The 14,447-nt window shown below is 42.7% G+C and overlaps 1 protein-coding gene across 1 annotated transcript in view; it reads right to left on the bottom strand.

The window, feature by feature from the left end:
* The window catches only part of IPMK (inositol polyphosphate multikinase), a 38,625-nt gene that overhangs the window by 22,003 nt on the left and 2,175 nt on the right, over window positions 1–14,447 (bottom strand). Inside the window, 2 exon segments of the mRNA XM_032694634.1 lie at window positions 12,101–12,129; window positions 12,132–12,185. Coding sequence (XP_032550525.1) covers window positions 12,101–12,129; window positions 12,132–12,185 — 83 coding nt within the window.

Below are 14,447 nucleotides of genomic sequence, written 5' to 3'. Positions count from 1 at the left end.
AGATTCATCTGTTTTTTAATGCAAACAGGGGCGGCTTGGGACCACGGGAATGTTCTTTTCCTTATTTAATGCAACATGACATTTGGGGGTTTTTTTGTTTTCTAAAGACTAGCTAATGACATAAATGACAGAGGGAGGGTATGTTTAAACTTCAGCAGGAAACTAGTTCTGGCAGTACAGACCTGTCTTAAGTTGTCCTGATGAAAAGAATACCACTTTGACAGGAAAGTAATCTACAGAGAATCTTCTGAAGTATTCAAGAGTTAATTTAAAAGAATACCTATATTTTTTAAACTCACATTTATTGTAAAGCTGTTTGAGTAGGGAACTTTAAATGCCAGAGTGGGCATATCAGTCTGAACCATCACCTTCCTTTGTTGCCAGCTATCATAAACTATCCCAAAAGGTAGCAGCACTACAGCCTGTGGTCTCAGGAGACACAACTAGCTGCCAACATCAGGCAGACAGTTCAGTGTCCAGTGTGGTTTTTTCAGGGTTTTATGAGGAGTTAATGCAGTTAAGTCATGGGCTTAAATTAGCAAATGCAAGATTTACAGGTGACAGTGCAAGCTTAATTCCCTCTCCCGTTGGGTATGTATTATATCACAGATTTTAATTACTTGAGCGCACACTGCATTTCCCTCTGGACTCCTGTATCACCCAGTTACACCAAGCAAGTGCAAGGGCCAAAAAACTGAGGTTGAAACAGCACCTGTGATTTTAGCAATTCGTATCTGCTTGGCTTTACAGCTCAGACAGCCCTGGCTTCTTTTCAAAGTGGTACCATCATGGTCTGACTCGCAAGTGTCCGTAGTATTTGTTTCCATAAACATGACTGGCATTGAGCCAGCTCTGCTTATATTGAAAATACCTGACACCAGAACAATTTCAAATGTTAAGTATCTGTGAGTGATGTCATATTAAATGCTATTATATCAAACTGCTTATTTTACTATCCAATATACAGGCATACTAATGAGATTGCAATCATTCTCACTGAAGATACCTACAGAAAGAAAGAAAGTTTAGAACAAAGCAGGATCTATTCCTACAATCTGACCACATAAATGGATTTTCAAATAAAGATGGCACACACTTGTGACAATCATACCCTTCTTCCAGGAGTCAGGAAAAAACCCCACATTATAGCAAGGGGTTGGCCATCTTACCTTCCAAAAAATGAAGGCTGTGAAAATAAGCTTCAAAAATCTCCCAGAGAGACACTTATTTGATCATGTTTATCAACCACTCATTCTCTAACAATGCCAAAAAACCAGCAGGTCTCATTTCATCCACTTTCACATTTTACATAGTCAAATTTAGGTTGACTCTAGCAAGATTTGAAGCCCCAGGCACAGAACCATCTTTACAAGAGGCAAAGCAAACCCTGACCCATTTCTGAGGATGTGGCAGAGCTTCAGAACTTCAGCAGTCAGAAGAACCCCCCAAAAGGCTGCAGTCAGGCACAGCCACCACCACAGTGCTGAACAAATACTACGGGGTGAGCCGCAAGCCAGGAACAGCAGCCAGCATCCACAGCGGGTCGCTTCAAATTGCTCAGGGTAAACTGGGAAGAGACAGATCCTCCAGGCCCTCTTTCTTTCCAATAAACATTTACTGTAGAGGCAAGGAAGCAAAGGACTTCGAAAGGCATAAGCAGGCATCTGGCCCTACCCCATCAGAAGCAGAGAAGTGTTGTTTCCCCCTTCACAAGACAACAAATCCCCATCTCGTCTTTCATCCCACACGATTCCTGGGCAACTAAACATTAACAACAAAGCAAGCTTTAATTGCTTATTTTATCCACATTTCCCTACAATTGCTGCAAGTCACCCAGCTGAGCACAGAGCAGGGTAGTGGCCGCTAGGGCCTTCTTGGTCAAAACTGCAAACTTAAAGATCGTGTTTCATCACCAATCTCTTGCCACAGAACCAGGCTTTCTCTTGCCCTTCAGTCTCTCCCGTGTTTACAAGTCACTAGCACCACCAGATATTACAGTCAGCTTCAGCTGCATAGGAGCTGGAGTCTTCAATGAACCTGAGAGCACTCCGAAGTCAAAGATAATACTTCTTTCAGGATGCTCAACAAAGTCTGATCCCTCAGGCAGCATCATCTGATTGTTTTCTTACAAACAAAAAAAGGTCTTAAAGATGATACCCAGGAAAGTGTAGGTGATTGTACTTATGCTACCAGCTCTAACACTGGTTACGCAGCCTCTTAAGTAGGTTATGAAAGTTTTAGGTTGGATAGTCCAAAAGTACACGGCAAATTGCAGATCAAAGTCTCCACTCCATAATCTAACCAGAATTCTGTTCAGATATGCCAACGTGCACATACAGCAAACTGGAGCAGAGTTCACATATGGCACTATCCACTAGAGGCCTAAACAAAGAGAACATAGCCTAAAAAAATGGTTAAGACATACTATCATTGGTCATCTGATAAGGAATTTTCAATTTTAACATACTAAATACTTCTCCCATTCTTACTTATTTCTTACTTCTTTGATAACGCTTACCCCACAGAGCTGGAGAGACGCTGACCTGAAGTTACCCACTGCAAAACTCAAGCTACCAGCACCCAGAGAGAGACCCAGCAAATTTCAAGGCAGAGAGTCAAGTACTTGGTCTTGCCGAAGCACAGTTCAATCAGTTTTCTCATCTGTCTTCACAACTACTGCGCCAAAAGTACATTGTTACTGCAATGCACAAAGTGGTGCAACATGAACAGTGCTTAGGATTTTGAGGGAAGACATGGACCTGCTCAGAAACCGCCACCTTGACACATCCAAGCTCACAGATGGAAAAGCAAGTTGAATAAAGCCAGCGGCCAGAGTGTTTTCATACAAATTTTCTGCCCTAAGAATAATTTTTTTAAGCAACTCCAACTACTCAAGCTTAAATTATCAGTGAAATTACTGAAAGTGGAATGGTAGAACATTAGGACAAAAGGGGAAAGAAGCCAATATGGCTGTTCCACTTTGTGAGAACATTCAGCCTTACTCTTTGTTTCTGGAAAGCAACCTGATCCCAGCTGAAGATTCCCAGACAGAAGTGAGAGAGAACAAGGGTTGGGAGAAATCCTGAAGCAGTTACACTTAGAAAAGCAAAATTTAATTCTACATTTCAAAGAGACAGAAATGGGATCCAAGTCCTAACAGACGTGTTGGGTTGTTTTTCCTAGGACTGTAAGAGGCAGCCCTCAGAAGGAATGCACTGCAGCACTACCCTGCTGGTGCAGACTGATAGTAAGTTCAGTCACTCAGAGACAGCACTACCACAGTCCCCATACATTTCCATCCCCTCCCTGGTAGCAATGCCAGCATACAGCTGGTCCCACAGCCTGCTGAGCACCTTCAGATGGCTCACTGCCTAAGTGCCAGGCCAAGGCACTCCATTTAAACTGCCATTTATAGAACCATAGAATGTTAAGAGTTGGAAAGCTCACCTAGTCCCAACCTCCCATGCCATGGGCAGGAACACCTCCCACTAGACCAGGCTGCTCAAGGCCTTGTCCATGTCCAACCTGGCCTTGAACACAGCCAGGTTGGGGAACCTCCCTGAGCATCCTGTTACAGTGTCTCATCACCTTCACAGCAGAGAATTTCTTCTTAATATCTAACCTTAATGTTCCCTCTTTCAGTTTGTACCCATTACTCCTTGTCCTATCACTCTTCCTAATGAAGAGTCCCTCTCCAGCTTCCCTGCAGGCTCCTTCAAATACTGGAAGGTTGCTTTGAGGTCTCCATGCAACCTTCTCTTCTCCAGGCTGAACAGCCCCAACTTTCAAAGCCTGTCTTTGTAGGGGAAGTGCTCCAGTCCCCCTAGTAACTTGGTGGTCTCCTCTGGACTTGCTCCACCAGTTCCATATCTTTCTTGTGTTGGGGACACCAGAAATGTATGCAGTGCTCCAGGTGGGGTCCTCACAAGAGCAGAGGGGGAAAAATCACCTCCTTTGACTGCTGGCCACATTCCTTTGGATGCAGCCCAGGACTCCCTTGGCTTTCTGGGCTGTGAGCGCACACTGCCGGCTCATGGTGAGTTTTTCATCAACCATCACCCCCAAGTCCTTCTCTGCAGGGCTGATCTCAATTACTACACTACCCAACCTGTAGGTGTGCCTGGGATTGCCATGATCCAGGCACAGGACCTTGCACTTTGCTCTGTTGAACTTCCTGAGGTTTTCATGAGCCTACCTCTCAAGCCTGTCAAGGTCCCTCTGGATGGCATCTGTTCCCTCCAGCATGTCATCAGACAACATTGTCATATTACAAGCCTGGGTTTTTAGGTTTTGTTTTATTTAAATCTGGAAACTACAATTCTTTTTGGAGACTAAATTTATTTTGCTTTTCTTTCAAGGAGGCAACCTACACTTTCCTCAATCCCATACTGGCAGCTCACCAACTGCATCTTACCTTTAAATGAACTTATAATGAACACATTTTTTTCTGTGTAACACTAACATGTATTTAGTAAGTGGATCCCTATTCTGACACATTCATAAATGAAGTCTAAATAATATTTGATCCAGTCCAAAAAAGTACTTGCATGACCCTCCAGCACAGCAGGAGCACCGCACTGTATCTTAATTCAATTTAACATATTGTGCACTTTAAAATTGCATTTTTGCTTAATTTTCAGCCAGGTCTACTTTCAGGAATGACAACTCTTCCTCAAAATGAGGTTGCTAAGAGAACTGGATTTTTTTCTCTGCTTACTTGAATGACATGGACTGTAGGCTACTCAATCTGTTACTAACCCCACCCAGCAGTTCTGCGATAGCATCAAATTGCAATAATGGCCTTTTACTGTCTCCATTTATGAGGGTTTCTTTGATATATTAAAGCAAGTTGTAGTTTATGCTGTGACACACAATCCTCAAGGAGCTCACCATACCCTTCTAGGTTAACCTTCTACTGCATTGTTTTTCCTGCAGAGTGCAAGAATCAAAAAAATGTCATACTTTTTAAGTCTTACTGTCCTGGCACAGTCAGCTTTCAGTCATTTAATAGTGAAGAACAAAAAACATGTTTATAAGACAACAGTACGAACTCAGCAGATTCTTACAGTTACACCCCATGCTTTCTCTCTCTTGGACAACTCCTCATATGAAAAAGATCCGAATACCAGCTGGCAGTATTCCACAACTTGGTCAAAAAGCCATTTTCTTCTCATTAGTTAAGAAACACTGTGTGCCCTTCCTTTTACTACAATACTTCTGCCCAGGCTCATGGTTTAGAGTGTGAGGCAACTTCACGTGCTCATTTGGGAACTTCAGGTTGCCTATTTCCCCAGTAAAACAGGATCACTCCTAGACAGTTTCACAGCAGGAGGACTGATGCCAAGCGCAGGAATGGACTGTATGAGGACGTGCTCGCTATGCTTGCCAATGGGTGATTTGTACTCTTCAGTACCACTGTCTCTGCTGACGATGAGGCAGATCTGGATGTACCAGAATTGAGGCAAGGCTGAAGATGACCTTTTGGGAGATTGAGCTACAGCTCTGAATGTGGTAGTAATAAAAGGCATGGGCGAGGCACTGCATCTCCAAAATAAGATGGTAAGAAAATCGTGCATCCTATTTTTTTGTCCATACAAGACTGAAAATCAGAACCTTAGCTGGAGACATGATCACATGACAGTGATATTTTAGTACACAATAGCAGCATGATGCCATCATCCACTCCTTTTTCAGCCAAGGATAATCATCTAAATCAAGACTATAAAGCCAGTTAACTGAGTTTATAAAATAGGGTAATTCAACCTGACACGAGACGTATTTTGCCTCCCCAATCCTTTTCCTTTTCCGTCACTAGCAGAGCAGAACACAGTCTGCCTGATTGTGATTTGTGCTATGTAGGCTGAAAGGGGGCTGAGCCTCAGGAGTCAGTTCCTGCAACTCTGTGCAAAAGCTTCTAGGCCAAAATCCATCTTTCAGGCTGCTGGCTTGATTTTTTGCCATGGAGGGGGAGGGAAGTCACCACAAGTCTTCTGTACTGCCTGAAGCTGCTGGAATACTAATTAAAATTAGACACTGTAGAAAAGAACATTTCTTCTCTGTAACCACAGAAGCACAAGGAACTATGGCTTCAGGAACATTAACATAACTGGGTCTAACACATTAGTCTCCAGTCACAAACTCAAAGACTAACTGTTACAAAGGAGTCAGCAAAAGTTTCACAAACAATATTCAGTCTGCCTTATGTCAGGCTGTAAAATGAGTTAGTGCATTCTTTAGGGGAAGCAAAAGAGAAAGACAGGCTGTGGCCCTATTGAAAGCTGCATTACAATGCATCCAAAAAAAGTTCATAACAATTGCATAGGCAACCACGAAACCATTCGTTCCTAGCTTTCAAGTGCCTAACTCTCACCTAACCAGTGTAAATCTCTTTTACATGCTGGAGCTATTTGTGTCTCTTACATCCTGGCTTGTTTTCAGGACATGTAACAAAAGTGAAAAACATTTCTGTTATCTCCAGTGGCAACAGCTTCCTTGCATTCACATTCGATGTCAGCAGGGCTCAACCCTGAACTTGGAATACCACTACAGCAGTACAGATCCATTACTTAATGGCAAAGGGTGGAAGATCTGTTATCCAGAAGGGCCAGGTGATTAGCTCAATTATCTTTCCACAATGCTACACGGGGTCAACCAGCTCCCTTGGTTTACAAGCACTGGCCAGAGGTAGGAGGTTGCCAGAGTTGAGCTGGGACTAGGAAAACCCCGTCCACCTTTTTATTCCAATCCCCAAAATTACCCTTGCACCTAGGACAAGAGTATCTGAGAATTCAGGTAAGACTTGCATTACAACAGCCTTGGAAACCTACACTATTGCAACTATGTATTATTTGGAGCCATGACATGGGAACACCACTAAACCCAGCTATGACAATTTTGGACACGCAGCAAACAGGAGCGGGGTGGGGTTGGGGGATGGCAGGGAAAGAAAGAAAAAGGTAAGCACTGGAAGTTGTCCACGCTGCAAGAGCTCTCTCAGGACAGTTTTTGGCAGGCAGCATAAGGGGGAAAGGTGTACTACTCATACCCCGAGTATCACACAGTCACCACAGGAGAGCAGAAGGGCAATTCAAATAAAAGTTACAGGAACATTTATGGATCTGTGAAGCATTAAATCTCAGTTTATTAGCTGTTGCATTAGCAACCTTGAAAACTTCAGTAGGCCACGCTCAGATCAGCTACACACAGTAAAAGGTTTACAGCCCCACCGAAGCAGGATCAGAAGTGAAAGAGCTGCCACCTCAAAACACTTCAGCCACCTTCTCTTCTTCTGTTGAACATAGGAAACACTCATCTTGCAGTGCTTAACAGCTTGTAGGAAAATGCAGTCACAAAGGTAACCTCAACCACTGTAAATTCCCTCTTCATCAGTTTTCATAGAATAACCACCCTCACAGGGAAAAATTTCCTCCCAGTATTCAATCTAACCCTGCCTCGGTCAGTGGGAAGCCATTCCCCTTGTCCTGTCGCTCCATGCCCTTATCCAAAGTCCCTCTCCAGCTCTCTTGGAACTCTTTAAGCACTGGAAGAGGCTCTAAGGTGACCCCAAAGTCTTCTCTTCTCCAGGCTGAACAATCCCAATTCTCTAAGCCTTTCCTCATAGCAGAGGTGCTCCTCTAATCATCTTGGTGGCCTTGGTCCAACAGGTCCTTCCTGCACTGGGGACTCCAGGGCTGGATGCAGCACTGCAGGTAGGGTCTCAACAGAGTGGGGCAGAAGGGCAAGCCCTCCTTGCAGCCCAGTCCCTTTCCATTTGTGCCACAAAAGCAGCTGCCCCTCTTTAAAGCCTGACATTCCAGCTCCCTCCTCCTCTGCAGAGCACCAACAGGAGAGCAGTTTCTGCAATGCTACATTTTGACACCATAACTAAGGAGAGCCCTGTGCTGAGGAGGACAGCCTTTTAGACAGGGAGAGCTATGCTAGCACAGAGTGCTCTTGGGCACAGCCCAGCATGGCTGAGGCAGGAGCTCCATACCCAGTTGAGCAGGGGGTTTACCTCATTCACTTGTACCAACCTTTCCAAAGGATACTGTTCTCACAGTTCCAACTCATCTACCACAAGATCACTGTAGGAGGCCTAATAGGCTTCCTCCCTCTCCCAACACTGCTGAACTAAATCAGACCATTTCAGCACAGATAAATGGGCCCTGGCATAAAGCACACTGAAGCCAAATCCCAAAACACACTGAGGAGCAGCCCACTTCCTGGATTCTTTGCATGCTTGTGTAGGTAGCCTACCATAAACAAACAACTGCCTTTTTACCAATTTATTCTCTTTAATTCTACATTTTCAAACAACACTATTTCCCTGTTCCCACATCTCTGTATACAGCTCCCCCCTGAAGCCCCTTTCAAAGGTGGACTGTCTCCACCTACACGTTCTCACAGAGCACTGACATTAGATAGAAACAACTGATCAGCAGTGTAGACAGCCCTTAAAAAACCACAACCCTTTTACTTCAATTTGTTTTGTTCTCTTGCTGCTCAGACCTATTGAAAACAAAGCATTTTGTAGCTATTCAAGCTTAAAAAAACTGCAATTTTTTTCACCCAGATAAGGGTACTAGGATACCTGGTAAACACTCTGTGTTATGTAGGCAATGTCTGTAAGGGGTTCGTGCCCTCAGGTACAGGAAGGGAGTTTGCAAGAAAAATTAAAATTATAATAATATAAACGTTTTAATAATTTTTTATAATTTTATATTACTCAGATTTCAGACTCAATAGCAAGTGGACATTGCAGCTAGAAAGTCACACTCCAATGACAGATTAAGCAATGCACACTAGTTATTAACACAACTACAAACATCACTGTTCTACATTTTATCATAGAAGATATTCACAATAATCTTGTCATTCTTCCCCTCCCTCATAACACAGGGTCATGGCAGCCCCTTCCCCATCAGTACAGAACTGCTGTAGTAGAGGTAAAAGTTTTGATTTACTCAGTGAATTAATCTCTTAAGAAAAAAGACCTGTATTTAGAGGGTGGGTTGGTTAGTTGGTTTTGTTTTTTACTGCTCAACTGAAAATATACTATGACAAAATCAGAAAAGTAACCTGGTAGCAGACTGAGTAGGAATTACTTGAGAGATTTCCCAAGAAATAGATGGAGACCTGTGAAATTCTTCCAAACTTCCAGCTGCCACCCTCTTCTTAGCAGGTTTCAGATCACTATTAGTATTTGCACTACAGTGTCTTGCTCAAGTTTCCATTCCAAAATGGAAGCCCATTTTGTTTGGGCTCTACCAGTAAGTACTCAGGTTCCATGTTCAACAGAAAATAACCCATCAATAACCATGGAAAACTTTGGTGATTCACTGATGCAGACTTTTACCTCTGTCATGTTCACACATCCAGCTGCAAGCAATCCAGCAGTTTCAGAAGATTTCTTGGTCCAAACAGAAGATAATGTTCTACCTGGTATCACATTAAATATATCAGAGTTCTAGTCAGAGTTGTCTCTTAATGCCTCTTTATCTTCTATGATGACACATTCCCTGCAGCCTCCAGCTCACAAGCACTCTGACTGCAGGCTGAAATACCACTTCCTGGTTCCTGGAAGACACTTCTGCTTCAGATCTGATAGCTGCTCTCCAGCTGACTCATGCAGCTGAAACTGAGACACCGCTCATCTTCTTGCTACCATAAACTACAGAGCTTCTCAGTTACTTCAGACAAGGTTTGCTTTACTGTAAGTAAAGGTACCCCACTTGTTTCTGACCCAGGTACTGGGGTACTAATCTTCATTCAGGACAGTGTAAGGTGGCATACAAAGGGAGCAGTAACAGATCTACCACTACAGACAAAACAGTTCTAAGACATAGGAAAAAAAACAGAGGCAGAATGGGAAAAAGAAAAAAAAATCACAATTATCCACATATACTACTGGACAACCTTCTAGTCTGATCTTATCAACTGACTGGTCTAGCCCTGACAAAGTGAGAGCCTGGGACTCAGTCTTGTTTCACTTACTTCATTTCTGCACTGTTTCTCACCATCCTGTACCTGACTACCTTGTAAACAACTCTCCTGCCTCAAGCAGTGGTAATTTCTCCTCTTCCCCCCTCTCTGGAGGCTCATCACTACTCCAAGGTGAACCTCTTTTTGATTATAGCCCACAACTGGGTTAAACTCAGTCACCAAAGCAGGACAGCCTCCCTATTGTTCCCATTGCTTATCAGTTTAGTCACAAAACTGGCAGAAGACTAACAAGACAAGGAAGTTCTGCCATCTTTTAAATAGGTCAGATCAGTTTCAATGTCCAAAAAGCACCATCAGAGTACAAGGTTAAACGGCAGGAATGGGAAGGAAGGCATTTCCACCTTGGCAGCAATGAGCTACTGGATCAGCTCAAGCTGTATGAAACTGTACCTTTCCCTAAACCTCCCAATCCACAGTAAACCTCGTCCTGTAACAACCACATGTAGTGATCAGCTGTCTAGAGCCCACCTCACACGGTTCTTAGACGTCTGAGAGTAAACATGATTGCAGTTAATCATTGAGAAGCAACAAATCCCCAAGACCTTTCTCCTGTGTTCACCTACACCTACACACATGCATTTGCTCTCCTTCCTCCTCCCACAAAAATGCATTCTAGTCCATGCAAAGCTCATCATCCCTTTCTCTGTTACTTTTCAAGAGTTGCACAACTCCTTTCCAAGACGGCTTATAACCAAAAAAATTCAGTGTTAGAAGCAACCCAGCTTTAGGAGATTGAAGTTAACTTTGCAAGTTACTAGACCTTGACTTTCACAGAGCAGTAACAAGGGCACTAACACAGACCACTTTCTCAAAGACTTTGTCCAAGGTTTTACTCACAGCTTGTCATGAGCCTAAGCTTCAACAGGCAAAATGATAAAGTCTCTGCTGTGAAAGGTGTATGTCCAAGCAAAGCCTGAGCTCACCCCTCTTACCTGCTGGCTTAGCACGTTACTGTCTGTGCCTCAGGATTCAGAGAACAGCCTGGTGCCCAAGAAGCCTGTTCAAGCTTTCTCCTTTTACTGAAGAGTAACCATTCAGGCTGGACGGCATCTTTCTTAACCTCAACTCAATGACAGTCATTGAGAAACCTCAGAAATATATTTACATTTAGATTTAACTGGCTCCTACTAACTCAAGAGCTGCTGTTCTGTTCCATCACGAGAATTCTTAAGTAATGCTAGTATGCAAACACCACAGTTTGCTTAAAGCACCTTGCTTACTTTGTTCTCATGTGAGACATTTCCACAAAATATGCAAGATCTTTTGATAACTTAAATTAATACCCTTTTACAGAAAAAAACCCCAACAAAACCCAACAAAAAACCAGCAACAACAGAGGTCTCAAGGGTCCTCTCTCACCTGCATGAAGATTTCTACAGTTCTTCATACCTAGTAAGCCATGGAGAGAGATGGCACATAAATCTGATACAGAAAAAAACATGTGACAGACTATCACAGGCAGGTAGGACAGTACAGGCTCTAAAAATAGTTTACTTCCACAAGACAACAAGCAACAGCTTTCCTGGTCTGGTAGTGTTAAAGTTACTGATAAAGCAAACTGAAGATGAGCAACAGGAAAAATACAACAACTACAGTTAAAACAACTGGACAGTTCTGCTTTTTATTTAATTTTAAAGGAGCTGAGTTTTAATACGTGAACAGTTTTAATACAGTGATGAGAACAATACTGCTAGCAGTTAAGCCAGACTAGACAAAAGCAGAAAACATCTAAATTAGATGTCAGCAATTGAGACACTCAGCTATACAAGAAAATTGAGATCAAACATACATCCCTTAATCACAGATGGAAGACAAGGCTTTTCAATAAAATCTTAGATGCTGTGAAAACTCCGCTGTCCCATGAACAAAAGCAAGCTTAAATCCCAGAGTGAAGTAGGTCTGGCATGGGGACTGAGATGCAAAGAGGAGAAAGTTCTAGACAGCACACAGATACCATGGCAGGGCTGTTGGTAGCACACCATTCCAATAGTTAGGTTGCACTTTCCCTAACTGCAATGATAAGGATGTACTCCTACAGGAAGCAGACCCAGCATTTCACCTGCAACGAGCCACCCCCTCTTCACTGCAGGACCCTCACCTTATTGTAGAACTCCTGTTCCCTGGGACACGAGGTGGTGGCTGTAACTGCTTCAGGACAGTCCCATCTGGATGCTGCAGTATGCCTAGAAGAGAAGCATTTCCTTCAGGGCTTAGTTTTAAGAGGTATGGCCTTTCTTTCTCCCCCCAGGAAAAGTGAATTCACCATCAAGGACAGCCCATTTGAAAAGCTGTACTGCTTCAGGTGCACAGACAGTAGAGTCAAAATTGTCAGTTCCTACACGTGACCCTTTGCAGAGGTTTGCTTGCATTCCTCTATTTCTAGCCATTGGATGATTTTCTGGGTCTTATTCTGCTCAAGGCCAACACAGTAATGGAATTTGACATTAAAAGTTCCACCCCCAAAAACCCACCACTAAGATTGCACAAACACTCCCTTCTAAATAACTCATAATTATTTTCCAACAATGCCAGGAAGTTAAAAGAGTATCACATTTAATGCATTTCTTACTATTAAAACAGAAATAAATGTCATGTGGATGTACATCCATACGGGAAGAGTATGTCTTTATTACTAGAAGTAGTGCCCCTACAGCACTCCATGCTATTTGTATCACTCATAATTACAGTACAGAATTTCACCTCAGCCAGGCAATACCTTCATCATGCCTGCACAATAAACCCTCAAAATATCCTCCTGAAACAGCTTTAATGACCTTCCAGTCATCAGTTTCTAAGTAGCTCATAAGACATGCAACTGAGTATCCAAGGGTACTGAAGAGATGGATGCGGGCAGAATGGAGAAAAGTAACTACAATCCTCTGAAATGTGCCCCAAGTTTCAACATCATCAGTTGCAAGGGAAGAAGGAAAAGCCATTCTGGAAATTTTTTTTTTCTAGGAATTATTTGAGCTTTTGAATTTAGCTTTTCAGACAGTAATCTATTTTTAGAAGGAAGCAAAAATGTCATCCATACCAAAAGAGGCTGCACTTTCAGCTTACTGCTTGGAAAAAACCACAGAAAAACGAGCCAGGAGCTTTGTGTCCCAAACAGAGTTTGCAGTTGTAACAGCAATTGTGTTTTCATCTTTTAAAACCCATTATCTATGAATGGGCTCTGTTGTGCAGCCCTGGAAAACTAAAAAAATCTTCAGAGACCAAGATATTTACGTTAAACAACACCAGACGCAGAATAGTTGTTTCAGTATGGCTATACTTAAGACTGGCTTTTAAAGTTTATATAAAACAGCTCTCAAGTCATGTTTCTTGCTCAAAGTTGGTTTGTTTGTTACTTTCCAAAACTAGAAAATACTGCCACATAATAATGTGCTGACTACCACAACATCTTCAAGACACAATAGTTTGTGTCCCCCCTTTTGCATGTGCTGGAAACCACTCTGCCAAGTGCACCAAGTATTTGAATGGCACGTGTTGTGCATGCAAACTGCTTACAATCACAACATTAAAACAGGTTTTATAAGACATGCTCTTCAAAATCTGCGTTTTGGCTTTGATGATAAGACAAGCAGACAACCTACAAGATAGAAAGACCAGATAAAGATTCCTGGAAATAGAATCCATACACTACTGCATTGATCCGTATTACCTGAAGAGTTTAATATACACTGATGTAAAGTTTCCCCATTCTCTGCATTTCTTAAGAGACTCGAGCACCTACTCAGTCACTGTGACCAGGGCAGGCCCAGAAACCAGAGTCACATTACAACATTCACCACGAAGATGTAAACTCCATAACCTTCCCTATGATCTACAATAACAACAAGCAGAGATACCATCATCTGCAGATCATAGTAACATAACAATGCTGGCCATGGGTTGGTTGTAGGCTTCCCGGGGTTTTTTAGCACAGATAGGGAGTAGTATTGTACATGGATAAGCAACTTAACATTTCTAAAGAAGCAGCAGAACTATACAGAAAATAAAATCCTGAAATATCTCACTAACAATTTCTCTTTGACTGTGCCTGCAAAGCTTGCTGCCATTCTGAAACACAAAGCTGCTGCAAAAATAACCGGTGCAGTTGTATGCACTCTTCTAAACAAAACAATCTCACCCAATCCAGGTGCTTCACTGAGCTATAGACAAAACCTGCTTGCACAAATACGTCAAACATTTACTTTAGAGAAGATCCTCTGTCCTCTAAGGGTATCTAAATAAGGGCAGACCAGTATGTATGAGCCATCTTAACCAGGAAAACAGCAGCCAGAGTTAGGTCTGTGATTTGCATGAGCAAGCAAGTGAAGGAGAATGGCTCCTTTACCTACAGAACCCCACTAATGGCTTGGGAACCCCCAGCACTGTGAAGTTACAGGCACCAAAACGCAGAGGGAGGTCCTGTAAGGTGGCGTATCCCATCAGGTTCTGTC

The sequence above is a fragment of the Chiroxiphia lanceolata genome, chromosome 8, assembly GCF_009829145.1.
Source record: "Chiroxiphia lanceolata isolate bChiLan1 chromosome 8, bChiLan1.pri, whole genome shotgun sequence".
NCBI classification, from domain to species: Eukaryota; Metazoa; Chordata; class Aves; order Passeriformes; family Pipridae; genus Chiroxiphia; species Chiroxiphia lanceolata.
This window is presented reverse-complemented; position numbering and strand designations above follow the sequence as displayed.